General features: G+C 39.8%; 1 protein-coding gene across 2 annotated transcripts in view; it reads left to right on the forward strand.

The window, feature by feature from the left end:
* Window positions 1-20734, forward strand: part of LOC146454481 (tyrosine kinase receptor Cad96Ca-like) — a 37778-nt gene that overhangs the window by 15396 nt on the left and 1648 nt on the right. The window contains exons 5-11 of one of the 2 annotated variants that reach the window (XM_085094987.1): window positions 1146-1451; window positions 2651-2899; window positions 3458-3727; window positions 4709-5005; window positions 6578-6682; window positions 10925-11115; window positions 11911-12027. In XM_085094987.1, the coding sequence (XP_084951113.1) occupies window positions 1146-1451; window positions 2651-2899; window positions 3458-3727; window positions 4709-5005; window positions 6578-6682; window positions 10925-11061 (1364 nt within the window). In that variant the 3' untranslated portion in view covers window positions 11062-11115; window positions 11911-12027. Of the gene's footprint in view, window positions 1-1145; window positions 1452-2650; window positions 2900-3457; window positions 3728-4708; window positions 5006-6574; window positions 6683-10924; window positions 11116-11910; window positions 12028-12653; window positions 12839-19606; window positions 19727-20734 lie in introns of those variants that run through there. The other variant, XM_085094988.1, reaches the window with a different exon arrangement.

Genomic DNA, 20734 nt, shown 5'->3' on the forward strand with positions numbered 1-20734 from the left:
ACGCGGGTTTCGTGATAAAAGGCCAACATTATGACATAAGCATAATGTGATTTTATCTCGAGGCCCGTGATAGTTAATTTAGGTGTGCCGTTGCATGGGGCAAGGAGCGTTGTCAATCATAGAACTTAAGCCAATGAAATGAGGTCATATCTAATAACACCGAGGTTATAGGCAAGATCAATTTATCTCGTGGTCCTTCTCGCCTTCATTCCCATCGTGTTAACATCCGAACGCAGATCTCCGGTACTGTAGAAGAATTATTTTTCCCGCCCCCTCCCCATGCTCCGGCCTTTCTTTGTAGGCTTTTGTTGCCTTTTTATATGACTTGGCTCTTTGCCGATATTTAACCCCAACTTTGCTTAAGAGATTGCGTGATGTTTATTATATCGATATTCTTGATGTCGGGTGAAATAAAAGCGTCACTTTGTGGCCAATTTATCCCACATTAGCAGTTATCATTTTATCTCCCGTCAATCTCGTCAGCAAACCAGGGCGACGTCACGCAGAGCTTCGGGTCCCGTTTCAGTAGAGACACGCGGGTTTCGTGATAAAAGTGTTTTTGCTCATTATCTGATCTGGTGTCTAAGAAAGTTTTTGCATGTGTCCATGGCTTTGAACCAGTTCTAAAAAATATAAGGCTGTTTAAATTGTAAATGGCTGAAACCCAGAAGTCATGTCATAAGTACGTAAATTATGATCATCCAGGTGAGTTTAGCCCTAAAAAGGACTGTTTGAGGTGACATTGGCTGACGTTTCGACAATCTGACCTGCTTGATCGGAAGTCATCTTCAGAGTCAAGCAAATTGTGGAACGTATAAATGGTATAAATGTGTCTGGTTGTTGACCTGATTGGTCAACGAAGTGGAGATGTCATCATTTAACGTTCCACAATTTAAATGACTCTGACGATGACTTCCGCTCAGGTTGTCGAAACGTCAGTCAGCGTCACCTAAAACAGTCCTTCTCAGGACATACACTTACCCGGATGATGATAATTGACGTACTTATGCTGTTTAAGTTATTGAAAAGGGCACGTTATACAAATCAACCTTGTGGACAGCACCGATAGTTGTAAATCTACAACTTGAATACGTCAACAAGATACGCCTATTAAATACTTTGCCATTGTTTTTAATTTTTTTTAGTTGCACCAAACATCCAACTATCAGGACCGCGCCACCCTGTTCTTGAAGGAGGCAATGTTACTCTGACTTGTATCGTCCATGAAGGTTATCCAAAGCCCAGAATACAGTGGTTTAAGGACAAAATGCCTCTAGAAAGTGAGATCAACACAAATCTGGTCCTAACACAGATAAAAGCGGACGATGAGGGAAAGTACAACACAACTCTGGTCCTAACACAGATGCAAGCTGCCGATGAGGGAATGTACACCTGTAAAGCGGAGAATGAACTCGGTGTTTCTAATGACAGCATGTGTGTTACTGTTGACAGTGAGTAAAAACGTTTTAAAAGATCGTTTTCTAACCAAAGACGAATAAGGTAATGTCTGGTGTACAACGTGGCAGTGGTTCTCTGTACCTGACTTCCAGAGAAACCACCATTATAAGTCTAGCTGTCCTACACGGAAAATGGAAAACGTTAGGGTAGTTGTTGGTAAATGCCTAGAATGGTATTCATATAGAAGATTTATAACAGTTCACTCGGTTCTTTTGTAAAGTTGCTATTCATTTCTTACAACATTGCTTTCAAAATACAAATGACTCTTATATCTTCTCAGAATTGGCTCTTAATGTCGTTAGAGGGAGTCGCTAGTATATGCGCATTTCTTCAAGTTACCTTCGTAGAGCTGGAAGAGAATTAATCTGTGATGAGGCTTTTTTGGCTATTAAGAAATTTTGTGACGTTTAATTTTTCCTAGTCCACAAATGAAACCTTTCAGGAAGGTGCGAGTGATTACTTGAGAAACCTGAGTTATGTTAGGTATTTTTTTTAGCAAGACGTTTGAACAATACCTGGAGATATGGCATATACTCGCCATTTCTACAATTTAAATTTTTACTGTAAAACCTTTGCCGGCTGAAGGTTTCTTCAGTGATTACTCAGCCTATCTACGCAAGGCCATTTTGTATTCTTCGATAATTCTGAGAATGTTAACGACACTGAATTACACTTGGAGGATAAATAGTTCCTCAAACGTCATATGACGCTGGAATTACGTCATGCTTTTGAGATGGTGGTAGTCTTGGATTTCTGGATTATCCTGAAACTTTAGAAAACTACCAAAATTGAACAAAAATTAATCTAAAGCAACAGAAGAACACCAACACCATGGGCAGAAACATAAAAATTACGCTAAGAAAGGCCAGTCCTCCTCCTTAAACAGAGCGGTATTTACTTTCTACAAAATATGTCTGTCTAGAATTGGTTGTCATGATAAGTTCAATTTCAGGTAGCACTAACCTACTATATCAACTTGTTTTCAGTTAAATTTCTGAAAAAGTCACACAGTTTAATGACGTTTGCTTAAATGTTAAAACGAAAACGAGTTATAAACGTTTAAAGTATTCAAGGGAATAATTTCCCCCCACTCCCCCCCCCCCCCCCCCCCACGGTCTCAACAGGGATATATGTAAAATATATGTATAATTCTGATAATTGATTCACTGGTTATTTGCTTTTTATTTATTAGTTCCACCCGAACTAAACCCAGAACTCAAGGATCAGAATGCGTCGGTGAACTCCACATTAAAAATGGAATGCATCGTCAGAGGTGATCCTCCACCAAAGGTTAACTGGACCAAGAATGGAGCAAAACTTGCCTACCATAACAACACACTATTTATCAAGCATGCGACTTCCAACGATACAGGCCGATATGAATGCATAGCTGTAAACAGGGCAGGAAAGATCAACGCAACTATTTGGATTGACGTGACAGGTAAAAATTAACCACATATGAAATTAAGTACTTTCCTTTTCCGACAGTGATAATAGTGTATTTTAACCAGACCAATGAATAAAAAGAAGAAAACATCCATTAGTTTCAGTAAATTTGGGAAAACGTATTTATCCACTATAAAAAGTGTTCCGGTCTTGAGCTGAAGGTTAGCAAGGGATGGAGTCCATTGTGCTGATTCTTTATCTCAAAACTGTCCACCACTTTGTCTCTATTTCCCCTAAGTCTAAAAGTAATCACGAGCTGACTGAACAAAATGCTTTAGCAAATCGTGCTTTCACTTGTCTTCTTATTCTCTTATGCGTGCGCCTGTGGGGGAGACGGGAAGGGGAGGGGGGGGGGGGCATTATGGTTGGGACTTAGTGAGTCCATGCTACAGAAAGCGGCTCTGTAAACCTTACTATGACATTTCCCTTGTCTCGTCTTACATCCAGACATATTCATATACTATACCTACCTGACAGGTATGTTGGAATCGGGTTACAGAGAGATTTATTAATACATCCATGTTGATAGATATATTTGTCTCGTCTCCTTTAGCCTCTCCCAAGGTTGCTGTTTTTCCAAGTAACCAAACTGTCCCTGAAGGCAAAACTACCAACATTAGCTGCAAAGCCAGTGGTGTCCCAAAGCCAACAGTGAGCTGGAGGTTTAAGAATGGCCTCCCCTCATGGGCAACAGTTAAAGATACTGAAAAAGAATCACTGCTCCAGTTACCAGACACTGTAAAACACATGGAGGGAGCATACAAGTGTACAGCAAAAAACCGAGTCGGAGAAGCAGAAGCCATTTCAACTCTTCATGTAATAGGTGTGCTTTTTATCTTGAGTTGAAAACGTTTACAAACTTCTTTGTTTGCGCAAAATTAAGCAGCACTATTTTGAGGGGGAATTTGAAGCAGAAACGAGTTTTTGTTATCTTCTTTATCATGTCAATTAAGAAAGAATGTATAAAAAAGAATGTAATGCTTTGTTTCACCTTGGCGTTAATGGAGAGATAAACAAACGCAGAAGGAGAGAAGAAAAGGGCGGAAGGCATACGTTTATTCCAGCCTTGACGGCCCCAAATAACCAAACAATCAATGCTTTGAAAAAGTACCAGTGAACTGTTTAACAGACACCATATTGTGCGAACGTCTCAGGTAGACTGCCGAACATTTTTTTTTTTGCGGTGATCACGTGGACGTTATTAGCTAAAAAAAGATGTCCAGTCTTTCTTTTATCTCAAGGAAAACTCCCAAGTTTGTTCTATGTATGAAGAACGTCTCAAACTATTTTCGGGTCACAGTCCAACACGGGGAAATATTTTTATAACAAATGAAAAAGTTTAAAAGCGCAAAACGAAAATCCCGCTGGTATACGAAATATCTAATCATTAAAAAATAAACATACAAGTAAAAAGTAATCAAGGCTGATACTGTGTAGAAAACTCAATACCACAGAGATATGATAGAGACCAAACCGAAAGTAAAAAATGCATTTGTGGACAGCTGTTTCAAGCTGGTTGGCTCTCGTTTACACAGTGTAGCTGTAGAATGTTTAACCAACACATAGTCAGTGTTCTACTAAATGCACTTGAAAATGACTCAGGATGTTGCGAACGTCATAGAGCATGACAGAAAATATCACATACTCTGCAAGCTAGTTGAGTGGATTGGTTTATCGCTATATTGATTATTCTAATTTGCTTAAATTTCGAAGTACTTGTGCACAAAAAGCCTCGTCTTTTCCTCCATGTCAGGTATCTTACTGAAAGTACTTACTGTTTATATCTCTCTTTATTTAACATCAGAGAAACCAACTGCTGAAATAAGCCCAAAGTCATATCTTCCACTTCAGCCAGGAGATCATTTTATATTGACTTGTGTAGTCAATGACCCTAATGCCGAGGTCAAATGGAAGAAAAACGGCACCACAGTAACTCAAAGGGCTGACATCAAGAGGAACGATGACAAAAGAACTTTTGTTATAGAGAAAGTCGAGCTAGAAGACAGTGGCTATTACGCATGCGAGGCTGTCAATCTAGCAGGTTCTGCTCTATCCTCGACCGTGGAGATCAGAGTAAGGGATAAGATGGCACCTTCTGCAGGTGAACTGTTCTTTTTATTTAAGGCAACTATCAGTTAAATACACGAACATCTAAAATATTGAAAACTAGTATCCTGCAATTACTAAATTTAGAAATTATGATAAGCGTTGCCATTTAAACTAAACACAAATGATGGTCATGTAGTTGAAGCTGATTTGTCTTAAGATGTGTTGTTTTGTGCCTCAGCGGACAGAATAGCAGGAATGAAGCTAAATGGCGGTCAAGTGATAAAATTCTTGGAGAACTGTCAGTAATCTAGGATTGCTAATTAATATCGTTCAAATCGGCCAAAACTGGGACAGCGAAATCATACGCAATAACACTTGATAGGTTTGTCGAAGATTTGGAAAAAGGTTTTTTGGGGAGGGAGAAAGCTGTGTCATTTGATCGCCAATATTTCAATCTATATTCCATACAGTAATTCCGTGCCTTTTTTTCTCTTCTATTTTAAAGGGCAAGGTAACTCCAGAAATCATGTCTTTTCTTAATATTTAACAAATAGATTCCATTTTGCCGTGCGTCTGTACTCTAATAACGCACAGATGACGTCAAAACGTGGTGAGAACAAAGAAGTACGCTTCGAGCCGCAGGCGAGTAGCGTGACTGATGTTCTCACCACGTTTTGACGTCCTCTGTGCGTTATTAGAGTACAGACCCACGGCAAAATGGAATCCATTTGTTTTATACAATAACCAAGACATTTTAACACATTTCGTAAGCGAGCATCGCATTGCCTGAGCTGAATCAAAAACTTTCCAGCAAACTCAGTTTTAGACTACTACACACATGCAATTGTGATCTTCTAAATTAGAGTATAATCTGAAAGAATTTCACTAACAATATTTTCAAAACTAACCTTTATTCCAGAAGGAAATCCCACCCCAAAATATTACAGCACGTAAGCCGCTTCACTGCGATTTGTAATCGATTACTCGCCATTACCGGATTTCTATCGGCGGCATATTTCGACAAATATTTGCTTCCTTTTCACGCCACAACAAAGTTCTAGGTTTCTTGTCCTGGTTGAGATCACTCTCAATGGTCTTTGTCCACTTTTTTATTGGGCAGTTTTCCTTTCCTGCGAAAATTTGCCTGTGTTTGTCCACTACTCGCAAAAACAGTTTGCAAAACTTTGTTGACCAGTCACTCTGGCTGGACTCTAGACTCTGATCACGTGCGCCGGTCACACCACTCGATGACGTCAATCGTGCGTCTATACTCTAATCACGCACTCCTCTAGACCAATCAAAACGCGAGTTTTACACAGATCATTGTTTAAAAGAGTGTAAAGTACACGCTGAGCTGAGTTGCTCACCGTAGTTTCACTTACTGAGGTAGATCCGACTCATACGAAATTCGTAGGCTTTTCATTCGCTGGAATGGTCGTGTATACAACAAAACCCACCTTGTGTAGCATTGTAAGCAGCATCATTTCAAAAGGATTCTTCAACTTTCTTTTATGTTTTCATCCAGGAGTTGGCTGGTTTAGTCACGGATCAAATTTCTAGAGTAGGAGCGTTAACAAATTGCTAACTGTAAGTTAACATTGATTTCGTACGTATCCATTTGCAGCTGCAAGTGGATGGACGCTGAAGTGGTACTACATTGTTGGTCCTTTGTTGGCTGTAATATTTCTCACGTCAGTCGCCTGGTACATTCGCAAACGTCGAAAGGCAGGTACGAACTTTTACCCTTACGTCACACTTCCCTTTTTTTTTTTCTAAATTAAGGGGATAGCTTTTCGGACTTAAGGTTCTAACAACTGAAAAAGGAAACCGTATGAACAATGTGGCAGATGGAAGAAGATATATTGCCAGAATTTCAGTTAACCTAAACATACTGAACAGTTATGAAGTTGGAATCCCCTAATGATATGAAGCAACGCCAAACAACGTATCGAGGGTATTAGCCGCTTCAAAATCAAGAAAAATATAGAAATTTACAAAATCGTTATTTTTTGTTTGAGTCCTTTTGTGTATATTTTTTTAAATATTGTTGTTCATTATCTCATCTGGACATAAATATAATGAAGACTGGCTTTTAATTAAATACGACAATATAATTGCAAATAACACTTAACATCATCGGAAATGGATGATAAAAACCAACAAATGCTACGCGAAACGGTTACCTAAAACTATACCTTAAGTCATGTTATTTCAGCCAATAATGTCAGAACTTCCCTTCCTAAGCAGTTGTTTAATGATTATTAATTAGTTGTAATATGTCAGATATTCGCATATGAATAAAATCTGCTGCAGTGTTAGCAGATGTTTCAAGCTGATGATGTCATAACTTCCCTTCGAAAGCAGTTGTTTTAATTACCTTCAAAATGTCACCTATTCACATACGAATAAAATCTCCTATCCCAAACCAGATGTTCTCATCGGTTGATGTCATAACTTTCTCTTTTTATCCAGTAGGCTCGATTTCCAGCCGCTGATCAGGAAACGAGCCCGCGCTCGAGAGAGCGGCGGAAATCGAGCCTACCTATCCAGTTGTTTAATAAAAAAACTGACATAAACAAGCGTAGAAATCTATAATTTCAAGATAAAATGCCGTTTGAGGTTTATCATTTTATTTTGGCGAGGATCCCTGAGAAATATCCAGATATTAAACTGGATCTAGCCTGATAAAGGTGCCCTTAGCCGATGTTTTCATCTGTTGATTTTATAACTTTCTCTTCTTACTCAGTTGTTTAATAAAAAGAAATAAACAAGAATTTAACTGTATAATTTCAAAACAAGATGCTAACTGAAGTTTACCATCTTTTGCGGAGATTGCTGAGAAATATCCAAAATTTAAACCAAATCTAGAAAAGTGTCCTCACCAAATGTTTTCATCGGTTGATTTTATAACTTTCTGGTCTCACCCAGCTGTTGAATAAAAAGACATAAACAAGCATTGAAGTGTGTAATTTCAAGATAAAATGATGAGTGAAGTTTATCAATCCTTTGCAGGGATCACTGAGAAATATTCAGAAATTAAATCAAATATAGAACAATGCTATCAAGAAATTTAAGCGAAATATAACACAACGCAAAACGTTCTTAGACACAACACGTTTTACTGACTTCCCGGCTGAGTTTCCTCAAGGAGCTCCGAAGAATGAATATGAATTGATAATAACATTAAAAAATACTGCCCTGAGAAATTTTGGATTGCAAGAAAAACATGCTATTACTCGCTTCAAGACAAAGATTGCTGCCGAAAGAAGCAAACAGATTGCCTACCACTATTAAAGCCATCTGCAACATAATCTGCAATATGCATTATTTTTCACGATTTCCAGGTACAACAGTCAACAACGAGAATTATAAAATTAACTTTGCAGATTTATAATTTCTACTTAATTTTGAAATGCACTTATACCCTCAAGATGCTTGCTACTTTTGTCAAAAAATGTAGGTTGCCATTTATTAGAAACAAATTTTCAACCGCCACCTACGGGCAAAGTTGATGTCTCTCTCTAGGTGGTATGGGTAGAGGAGTGCAAGCGGGAAAATCAAGTATAGCTGCCCACCAGGTTAAAGAATGTCCGTCTGAAATCTCTCGGACAGACAGGGTCTATAGCATTATGCGAAGAGTAGCCTGCAGAACAAGCGTTATTCTTATTATTATTTTCAGGCGAGCGGAGGCATGCACGAGGCCAACCTCATTGTAAAATGGAGAGGGACGGGAAAAGGCCCCGGTAACGGCTGGTCACGTGCTCACCATAATAATTTTAAGTTATGCGACCTGCTGGGAATTCCAACAATCAATAAGCGGATAACCCTGCAAATACGTTGTAAATCCAATAATTTTTGATCCTTTGATCTTAACAATCTTGTGTATGGTGCAATCATCTGCAAAAAAGATTCACGTTCTTAGTCTAGTCAGTGACTAGGGTTTGTGGTGATGCGTACGAAAAGCGTAAAAAATAAGCATCGACAAGAACATTCCATCAGCTTGTAAAAATGCGATAAATGACGATAATTGCCTTCCAAAGCACAGTACACAGAGGAGTCATTCAAGGGGTTGATGCGGAGCATAAAAATCGAATTTGTTGACTCAAATATAGACACTCTTTTTTCAAGAACTTTTTTTAAAGAACATGGAAGCTGACATAAACTAAAATTAAAGAATATAATTAGAACATTTCCCAGGCTGAGAGCCAGTTAAGACCATTTTCATTACGACCAAATTTTTTAAAATGAACAGTTTAAATACGAGATCTTGCTGCGTGTCTATTGAAATAAAGAAGCCGACAATGTTTGTTTGGCCAGCAGGAGATGAAGGGTGACCTTTTCGGAAAGCATAGATCTCAACAAGAAAAGCTGTGAGAAATATAGCGCATTTAATTAAGTGAGCCAAACCAAACCTAGCTTACTTTCCTCAAACGGCGCAAGAAGTATAGTCGCAAACTGAACGGACAAAACAAAAGATCTAATTAAAAAGGGATTAGGTGAAAGCCACAGGACTCAGAATACAAAATGATTTCCCTCATACTTTAACAGTATCAAACTGTTACGTAGTTGGTCTTTTGTGATTGAGTTTAAAGAGCAGACAAAGAACGATACTTTTTTCTCCCTTGACCAGCAAGAAGTCAGGTAGAAGATAGAAAAGTGGAAATTTCCCGAAACCATTTGAGAGAACGGCAATGACATCCAGGCCTTTCAGCTCTTTCAGCATATCACCGCATATACTCAAAACTCCTCACTTGAGGACTTAAAGAAACTGAAAAAAAGAAAATTAACAGTGTTTTAAAGCCAACCCAAGCCGACTTACCACGTATATTTTCTTACTGTTTCGCCATTGCATCTTGCTACGATAATAATGCACAATGTAGCTGCATAAAGGCGTTTATTTAGTCGTTCGAGCGCGAAGCGCCAGTCGGGGTTAGCTGGATCAAGTGAGACATTATGCATAATGTATTCATCGCTAATTTATCACAACCAAGATTTTCGGGTGTTGGTTGAGCACGAGACCAGCCGATGCCAGAATCTTCTCCCGCCACTCCTCATTTTACAAGGGAAAAGGCCTGGGAACGAGGTTCGCGCGAGGCGAGCGTGAAGCGCAAGTCACGCGTGACTAGCTTACCTCCGCTCGGCTGTAAAACGCAAATAAATAAATAAATAAATAAATAAATAAATAAATAAAAAGAACGTCTGTTCCGCAGGCAACATTTAGAGGAAATTGTTTTCGCACAAGTCTATTTTACCTGCTTTTGTTATCGTGACACAATATTTCGAATTTTAGGCTGACAACATCGAACAAAATTATCAATAAAGTTTATTTATTTTTTTTTATTATCGTATGATTATTAAAAGAAGACCAGTCACATGTTTGTACAGAATTCCTGATTTTGTGTCTTGGTATATATTCCTACTGAACTCTAAATGCAGCTGACTAATTATGTTTTTTTGTTTAATTTTATTTTCTTGGGAGCACAGCTGCGACCAAGTAAGTGGAATTATCTTTAAAAATGATTGTACCTGTCTGGTGTGGTTGTTTGCACCAGTGGTCAAAGTGCAAGACTTCCAATTTACTGGACATGCAACAAAAAATGAGATGAACAGTATGGAGAAGACTATAAAACATTTGATTCCCCCTTTTTTTTTTTACCGGAATCTAGCAAAAGTAGCCCATGATTACAAGACGGCCCCATGATTTGCACCTTACACGGCAATAAATCTGTGAGACCGACAATTGAGAACGCTGGGGGCTCTAGCATTGTTCTCCAACGCGGACTACTACGCTGACTCAGGTTTAATTTTTTTCATCACAAAAGTCAATAAAATTCGTCTTAGTGTCTGGATAGAACGATTTTTGAACGTTTTGGACGCGATTTGATACGCAGTCAGACAAAAAAGCGTAAATTACATGGTCTTATTATACATCAGATTAAAAACATCTTTTTGTTATTTGAATACCATCTAGCCAAGATGAAGAGCAGGGATATGAGATGGATGTGTTGGATCATGAAGCGGACGAATGGGAGATCGCACGTGGCCGAATTCAACTTCGTGAAGTCATTGGCACAGGGGGATTTGGAGCAGTTTGGCGAGCAGCCTTGAGCCACCCAAACGAAGGACGTGGTAAACAGATTGTTGCAGCAAAATGCTTTACACGTAAGCTCCATTTAATCTTTTTTGACCATAAAAACCATAAAAACGGAACTATTTGTATGACAAAAAAAAGCTGTCCACGATTTTTTATTTTTCAATCGTGCACGCTAACCATTATTGTGTTTAAAGGTCAATCTGTTTCATTCCGAAAAAAAAGATTGAGGAAATTAATTAGAAGACACAAGGGAATCTTTTGGGTATTAACGTAAGTTACTAGCGACCTCGCACATGTATGTGCAAAAATACCTCTAAGAGGCCCTGGCCATATTGTGGGGTTTTACGCTCACCTTATCACCCCTAGAATTCTTTGATTTTGTAAGGCCTTCAACAAAGATACTTTAAATGAATTTGGATGTTCCACAGATGCTTCTCCCCAAATGACTTTCAACATCAACTCCTATTTTGAAGCTTGGATTGTGCAATAGACAAACAGACAGCAGATCCAGTATTTTAGGGCGATGTTCTATTACTGTAGTGTTTTGGATTACCTCAAATCCATTTGATAGTGCTTTGATGGTTACTCCGACCAAATTCTCTTGACCAAAGACCTCTTGAACACTTTTAACTAGATTTGTCTTTTAACGCTATAATAATGCTAGATATGTAGCCTTGTGGCAGCTTAAGCACAAATTGTTACCCGTACACGTCGCGAGCTCGTGTGCTTATACGCCGGTAAAAAAACTTTTCTTGCTTTGGGTGCCGCCTATTGGACAGTACAGACAAACCTTTAATGACTTTGTTGAGCAGTATAGCAGTTTTACCAGCAGTCTGAAAACATTTTGATTTTATGTATTGCAGCTACTTCTGGGGAAGAAGGAAGAAAATCATTGATGAGGGAAATCGACTTGGGAAAACGTCTTGCCGAAAGTCCTCAGCCTAACATCATCAAATTCATCGGCTGTGTCACCACCGACAGTAAAGAGCTATTTTTTTTGTTTAATTGCTTATATTTATGTATCTTTTTGTTACTTGTCCGTTGGGTTTAGTTCAGTGCATTTATAACTTCACTTTGCGCAGTATGGAACATGAGCAGGCGTGCTTTTTTGCTAAAAGATTAAATCAACAGCAGCAACAACAACAAAGAACTCGGACAAAAAATTTAAAAAAGTGTTAGTTCTTAATTACTATTTTATTGTGCAAATTTATTTTTTTTACCACTTTTCAGTCACTCAATCAATATAACTTGTTGGAATCAGTCATAAACTTAAAAGTAGATCACCTTACTGAATTGTCTTTTTGGGTTTTGTGTTACACGGCTCATTATCAAATAACAGCTGCATTCGCATTTGAGATTTGCGATGAAGTGCAAATCAATCAATCAATCAATCAATCAATCAATCAATCAATCAATCAATCGATCGATCAATCAATCAATCAATCAATCAATCAATTAATCAATCAATCAATCAATCAATCAATCAATCAATAAACTTTATATACCCTCGAATTTACAGTGTAGCACTGAAATAAAGCTAAGTTTTAATGCTTAAAAAATATAATATGGTGCCAATGTCTTTATCATGCTGTATTTCTGCGCACAGTTCAGCCAATTCTGATCGTGGAGTACTTGCCCCGAGGAGATTTGTTGGGTTACATGAGAAAAAGCCGAGGGATTAATGACAAGTATTATTGCGGGGAAGGCCAAGCTCAGGAGCTGACTCCATACGACTTGGTAACATTTTCGAAACAGATTGCTACCGGAATGGTGTTCCTTGGATCTAGAGGGGTATGTGTTTGTAGCCAATTAATATAGAAGCGAAATAATCTGTATGTATTTCTACCTCACGATTTGTTCCGAACTGAAAATTTAAATTTCCGCGTTTCATTTTGTGTAAGGCGCATTGCGTGTGTATGAGTGGAGACTAAGTTCCAATGAGTGGACACTGGGTCCGAGTTTATGTTATGAAAACGTTGCTCGACGTTCTGGTCGAGAATCATGAAATGTATTGCCTAAGTTTTCGTTGCGTTTTAGTGAATAAATCGTTCATTTTCATGGTCCTTTGAGTCGGATGAACAGTATCGACGATCGGTCAAGCGAAAAGGAGTGTTGGACTTCTGTTTCTTGCCGCGAAAAAGTGGGTTTTCGCATCTTGGCGATTGGCGCCAAAACACGTGTGTTGCAGCACCTTGATCGAGTGGAACTTCAGTGGATTTGCAGTGGAATTTTAAACGGTGTTTGAAAATGTCGAAAGATTTAGAAGCTGTCAAGAAAAAGAGAAGGTTTCTGAGAAAATCTTTAACAGACACGGTGAAGTCAGTCGACGAAGCCCTGTCACAACAAGATAATCATGCACGAATTCAAGTGTTGAAAGATAACATCGCAAGCAAATGGAGCGATTTGCAAGAAGTGCAAGGCACAATGTGCACGATGTTGGAAGATGCTGACATTGATGCCGAGTGTGAGAGTCACAATGAGTATGAAGGGCGTGTGATTGAAAGCATGGCGAAAATGACGAGTTATCTTTCAAGTAAACATTTGCCAGAAGTGAAATTGGCGGGAAGCAACCCACATGTATCTCAGTCGTCTTCTCAAGTACAAGTTAAGCTACCCAAGATCAATCTACCAACCTTTGATGGCAATGTTTTGAGTTGGCAACCCTATTATCAGTCGATAAAAGTTTCGGTAGTCGACAATGCGTCGTTGGCAGATGTCCAAAAATTAGAGTATTTGATGAGATCGCTAAAGGGTTCGGCTGCTGAAGCGGTGAAAGGTTTTGCAGTGGTACAAGCGAATTACCAGCCAGTTTTGGAAATCCTGAAGGAAAGATTTGGGCATACAAGGTTAATCCTCGATGCACATGTAAGATCCTTGATCCATTTGCCACGTTTGAGCTGTGATGATGCAGCCTCCATGCGTAAATTTTACGATGAAGTGATAGGTCACGTTCGTTCTGTCGAGTCCATGGGTGAAAAGTTTAAATCTGAAACTTTGGCTCCTGTTCTGGTGCCCCTTATCGTGGACAAGCTACCTAAAGAAGTTGTGGAAAAATGGGAACTGGAGCTCAGTGAGGAAATAGCTAAGCAGGACTGTGTAGAAGTGAAAACACTGTTCACTTTCTTGGAACAACTGATTAGAGCTAAAGAGTCTTCCCAACCTCCTTCTCTTGATTCGAAAGCTCCAGCAAAGGAAAATCCTGGAAATCGTGAAAATCGTTTCAAGTTTAACCGCTCGCAAAGGTCATCCACCTCTGCATTATGTGCGACAACGCAAGAGGGCAAGTGTGTCATTTGCTCCAAAAACCATGGTTTGAAGTCATGTGTCAGTTTTCTGTCATTGCCTGTAAAAGAAAGGTTCAGAAAGGCAACGTCTAAGGGTCTGTGTTTCCGATGCCTTGAATCTGGTCATAGAGCTGAAGTGTGCCAGAAGCCTCCATGCAAGCACTGCCAAGGTAGACATCACAGTCTCCTGCATCAAGATTCAGCTCGACCTCACTTGGAAGAAGTTAAGGTGGAATCGGTCCCTGAATTACCATCCCCTTCATCAGGTCCTCCTGTGTCATCTTCAGTTGTGGCAAATTCTGTTGCAGTGGGCTCGGGTGGAAAGGTGATTCTGCAGACTGTACCAGCTATTTTGTGTGGAGTGAATGGGTGTTCAAAAGTTGTGAGATGTTTCTTTGATCCTGGTTCTCAAACATCGTTTGTTCGGCAGAGTGTAATTGATGAGCTTGGTCTTAACGGGAAGAGTGTCAAAATTGTTGTCTCTGGATTTGGAGGAGAGGCTACCAAGAACACTTTGCGGAAGAGAATTACATTTACTGTGGCACCTGTTGATAAATCTGGACAGCCTCAGTGTATTGAAGCGCTTACTACACCAGTAATATGCCGGCCAGCTGAAGCTGTGGATATTCATCCAGCAAGATGGTCTCATCTTCGGAACATAGTATTTCCTGAAGAGTTCCCTAGAGATGAACAGGAGATTGATGTGCTTATTGGTTTGGATTTCTATTATTCCTTCGTGACAAGAGACATTGTAAGAGGACGTTCCAGTGAACCAGTTGCAGTTCGCACAACTTTGGGTTGGGTCTTCTGTGGACCAACAGGTGGTCATGACCGAGAATGCACTGTGTCTATGAATGTTCAAATTGGTGTTGAGGAACAATTGAATGAAACACTTCAAAAGTTCTGGGATTTGGAGTCCATTGGTGTTAGACCTGCTGAAAGTTCAGTTTCTACTACTCATGTTGAAGATATGGTCTTGAAGAAGTTTAAAGAGACTCTAACGTACAATGATGGTCGCTATGAAGTATCCTTACCGTGGAAGAAAGATCGTGTTGCATTGAAAGATAATTACCGGCAAGCGGAAAGTAGGTTGTACAATCTAGAAAAGAAGCTGCTCCAAGAGCCAATGAAAGCTACGTCATACCGAGAAGCGATTAACAAGTATGTTGAGAATGGTGTTGCTGAAGAGGTACCTTGTGATGAAGTTACACCGACAGATGGGCGTCCTGTGTTTTATCTCCCCCATCATGCGGTCATTAGAGAAGACAAGCAGACAACCAAGACAAGAGTGGTGTTTGATGCATCAGCTAAAGATAGCAATGGTGTCTCTCTGAACAGCTGCTTAGAGCCAGGCCCAGCATTGCAGCCAGATTTAGTTGGAATTATTCTGCGTTTTCGAAAGAATCATGTAGCTATCATGGGTGACATAGAGAAGATGTTCTTACAGATCCGGTTAAAAGAGGAAGACATGGATTCACACCGGTATCTATGGAGAGATTTGGACCCTAAGGCCACGCCTAAGATTTACAGAATGACAAGGGTCACATTTGGAGTTGTTTCCAGTCCTTTTCTTGCCATTGGTACTATTCAAGAGCATGTGAAAAGGTGTAAAGGAACATTCCCTGTTGCATCAAGTGAAATTTTAAGGAACACTTATGTTGATGACTTTGCTTCAGGGAGAGACAATGTGCAGGAAACACTGAAATTGCAGCAAAGTGCAACTGAGCTTATGCAGAAAGCTGCCTTTAATTTGACAAAATGGTCAAGCAATTCGTCTGAGCTTATGGATTCTTTACCTGAGAGGGACAGAGCAGCAGTTAGTCTCGTCAACCTGGAGAGTGATTTAGCAGAAGCACATCCAATGACAAAAGCATTAGGTTTAAAGTGGAATACGATAACTGACAGCCTTGTCTTTGCAATTGATGCGGACATTGTTAAGTCCAGATCAGAGACAGTGTACACAAAAAGAAAAGTGGCGTCTTTAGCAGCAAAGATTTTTGATCCGATTGGTCTAATCGCACCGTTTTCAGTGAGGTCAAAATTGATTCTTCAAAGTTTGTGGACCCAAGGTGTTGGATGGGATGAGGAAATTCCCATGGAAGTCTCATTGAAATGGAATCAGTGGGTTCAAGAACTTTCAGAACTTGAACACGTTCACATTCCAAGATGTTACACTGATTTGTCATTAAGTCAGAATCCTAAAGTTGAGTTACACGCATTTGGTGATGCGTCGGAAGTTGCTTATGCCTCTGCAGTTTATCTGAGAGTTGTTAGTGAAGATGGAAAGGCATCTACCAGTCTTGTAATGTCCAAGACCCGAGTGGCTCCTGTAAGGAAGATTACACTTCCGCGCTTAGAGTTGATGGCTGCTGTAATTACTGCTAGACTTTGTACCTATGTCAAAGGTGCAATCGATTGTCCCATAAACCGCATTGTTTGTTGGACAGACAATTCTTCAACTTTACACTGGATCAGAGGAGCCGCCTCACAGTGGAAACCATTTGTTGCCAATCGTGTTATTGAAATTCAGTCATTGTTAGATCCCAGTGTTTGGAGGTACTGTCCAGGACCGCAGAATCCAGCGGATCTACCTACCCGAGGTTTGTCTGCAAGTCAGTTAAGAGAGAGTCATTTGTGGTGGAAAGGACCCTCTTGGTTGCAAGAGTCCGAAAAAGATTGGCCCGAGGATTTGAGGTCAAAGCCTTCCAGGGAAAATGTTGACCCAGAGAGGAAGAGTAAAGCTAGTGTCAGTTGTGTTGTGCAACCCAAAGAGCCATTCATTGACTTCACAAGATTCAGTAAGTACGGTCGCTTGCTAAGAACTGTTGCTTGGATCAGAAGATTCGTTAGAAACTCAAGGGTGAAAGAGGAGGAAAGGATTGACAGCCCTTTAACTGGTTTAGAGATGCAAAATGCAGAAAAATGGTTGATTTTTCATGTACAAGAAGCAAGTTTTGCTGAAGAAATTACGTCAAGTAAACGGCATGGTACAGTGAAGGACAGCAACCTGGCCAATTTGAACCCGTTTATGTGTCCTACTAGTGGTTTTCTTCGTGTTGGAGGAAGAATTCACAAGTCACTGTTACCAGAAGAGGAGAAGCATCCTATTATCTTGCCTTCCAACAATCCTGTTGTTAAGTTGTTGATTGATGATGTTCACCGCCGTGAGCTTCATGCTGGAGTTGAACACACTTTGTCAGTTTTGCGACAGAAATTTTGGTTGATCAAAGGACGATCGACTGTCCGTCAGACACTGAGGAACTGTCTAATATGTCGCCATTACCTAACAAAGCCCTTTGGTCAGCGGATGGCACCACTTCCTGAAGACAGAATTAAGCCTGCGCCCCCGTTCACTAATGTGGGACTAGACTTTGCTGGTCCTTTGTATTTGAAAGACAGTGGTGATAAAGTCTATATCTGCTTATTTACATGTGCAGTTACCCGTGCGGTACACTTAGAGTTGGTGTGTAATATGACGACTGAGCGATTTCTCCTTGCTTTGAGACGCATGATTGCAAGAAGAGGAATGTGCAGCATTATTTGGTCAGATAATGCAAAAACTTTCAAGGCTGCTAACAAGGAGCTACAGCAATGTTGGAGAGTATTGGAATCAGACCAAACCCAGAGTGCTTTGTCCGAAAAGAAGATTCAGTGGAAGTTCATAGCGGAGAAGGCCCCATGGTGGGGTGGGTTTTATGAGCGACTTGTAAAGAGTGTTAAGACGCCATTGAAGAAACTATTTGCCAAAGCAATGTTAGATGCCGAGCAGTTAACTACTATTTTGGCTGAAATTGAAGCACAACTGAACAGTCGTCCTCTTACTTACCTGGGTGCAGACCCTGATGACTACAGTGTGATTACCCCTGCACAGATTCTGATTGGCAGAAACCTTCAAGTGTGTCCGACTAAAGACACTCATGTTTCAGAACAGACATCAAGAGCCCTCACCAAACGATTTCAGTATCACCAGAGGCTCGTAAATGGATTTTGGAAGCGTTGGCATGCAGAGTATCTGAAATCCCTGACACCCCTCAAGAAATGGTATAAGATTGGTCGTGAAATCCGTAAAGGTGACTTGGTCCTTGTGAGTGAGGATCGTGTAGCTCGGGGTCAATGGTCACGTGCACGAGTGGAAGACACCCACACAGGCCGCGATGGACTTGTCCGGTCCGTCACCCTGCGGACCTCATCCGGAAGTGTTACTCGCCGTCCAGTGCAGCGGCTACACCTGTTTGAAGCCTGTGATGCTGATATAGCTGCTGAACTTAATTGAACTTGATGAAACATTGTTGAACATTTTAGTTGAACTTTATTGAACTTTGTTGACAAGTTACATGTGATGCACTCCCTGCATCGGGCGGGAGGATGTTCCGAACTGAAAATTTATATTCCGCGTTTCATTTTGTGTAAGGCGCATTGCGTGTGTATGAGTGGAGACTAAGTTCCAATGAGTGGACACTGGGTCCGAGTTTATGTTATGAAAACGTTGCTCGACGTTCTGGTCGAGAATCATGAAATGTATTGCCTAAGTTTTCGTTGCGTTTTAGTGAATAAATCGTTCATTTTCACGATTAGATGTGATGCAAACCTTACTTTCCAATTTGCATAGAAATATAGCGTAGTTAAGATAGTCAATAACCACTGCGTTTAGCCATCACGATCTCATCGCTCTTAAACTTCTTTTATATTTGTTGTCGACTGAAGGAGAAAGAAGAAATATTTTTTATGATTATCGGTAAACGAAATTTGTCTAGGACCACAGTTTAACCGGGAATTAGATAACTGCGCATTGTGTTGCAATTCCATTGTAATAAAAACGTAAGTGGTTTACATCCCGCGTTATCTTTGGCCACCGATTTCATGAGCATATTGTCTGTTTCATTTGTGAGATCAAAACTACGGGTTTCTTCTCTACTTTTTAGTTAGTTTGTTACCTACAATTCTCAAACTCATTAATAATTTAAAAGCTAAAGACAAAGGAAATAATGCACCATGACGTGTTTGGATATTTGATGAAAAACTCCTCGTTTTTGCATCCTTAATTTCTCCTTGAAAATCAGTTTGTTTGAGAAGTTACATCAAACACTCGTCACAGTGTTTCATCACAATATCAAAAACCTCGAAGTTCGTTAAAAATACTCCGCTACGCGTCGTATTTTAACTCTCTTCTCGTTGATTGATATGTGATGAACCACTGTGTCTCGTGTTTGATGTATTACATCAAAAATTGTTTTGGGCGAAAGAGATCTTTTTCATCTTTATTAATTGCCTGTAGGTAGTCCACCGTGATTTAGCGGCACGAAACGTCCTCCTGGATCGTAACTTTGTGTGCAAGGTGACCGATTTTGGCTTGTCTTATCAGAACTTCAAATATGGACATGGGAATGCGACAAAGGTACACTATTTTTGACATTTTAGCTTGCAGACAAACTTCAAAATTGCTCAGTCTAAAAAAAATCGCTCAGAAATAAAAAGATTATTTAACAATTATTCGCCGAAGGCGAAGTAAATATTGGTGAATATTCCCCGAGACCAAGTCGAGGGGAATATTCACCAATATTTACTGAGCCTGAGGCGAATAATAGTTTTAGTATAATTACTCAGGTGATTATCAGAGAAAAACAAGTACCGTCCGAAAAATGACGATTTTGTTTGTTTGTTTCAAATCGTCACGCGTCAATGAATAGAGAAGCGCAGTCTGCCGATCACATGCTCAATCGAAATCACATGCGCAATCGATAAACTGCACACGGCCTCAAGTAGAATGTCCCGTCAGTATTTTTGAACTGCCGCTTTATTGAGACGAAGCACCGACTTCTGTGAATGAATGATGGGTTTCTCTGGCCCGTTTACCAAAATAGATGGAGATGAACCAGGCTGTTTGGTGTAAAACTCGAGCCGGGATCACAAGTGCATTTTATTGCACAATTTCTTATTGACATGATGGCTTCGCCGGTTAACGGACGTTTATAAGTTGCCCTCGGAGATAAGCTGCTTCAGATAGGAATTAAGTCATTTGTTGGCTTCACTAAACAAGTACACGGTTGTCGCAGATGAAAATATTTTGTTGTGAGGCGGTGACTTTAGATGGTGGTCGAGAGCCGCTCGAACCGACAACAAACTAGTTTTCAGATTATAAAAACTGTTTTCTTTTCTCGTCACTGAAACGTAAAACTTACAGAGACATTTATTCATCTTGTTTACTTCCATGCTTTCAAATTCTGTCTTAAACTCGTTTTGTTTGTGAAATCATTCTGTTAATAAAGACAATCTTGCTCGAATTTAATTAACTTAATTTGTTGTCTTCATTTTAAGTCATCCAGATCGACAACATGCAATTTACAAGGGTTTTTTTATTACAATTAGCAAAGTTTTCATCTCTTGCCTTCGAAAAGCATCACCT

This window comes from Pavona decussata, unplaced genomic scaffold (genome assembly GCF_977016875.1).
Source record: "Pavona decussata unplaced genomic scaffold, jaPavDecu1.1 SCAFFOLD_300, whole genome shotgun sequence".
Taxonomy (NCBI): Eukaryota; Metazoa; Cnidaria; class Anthozoa; order Scleractinia; family Agariciidae; genus Pavona; species Pavona decussata.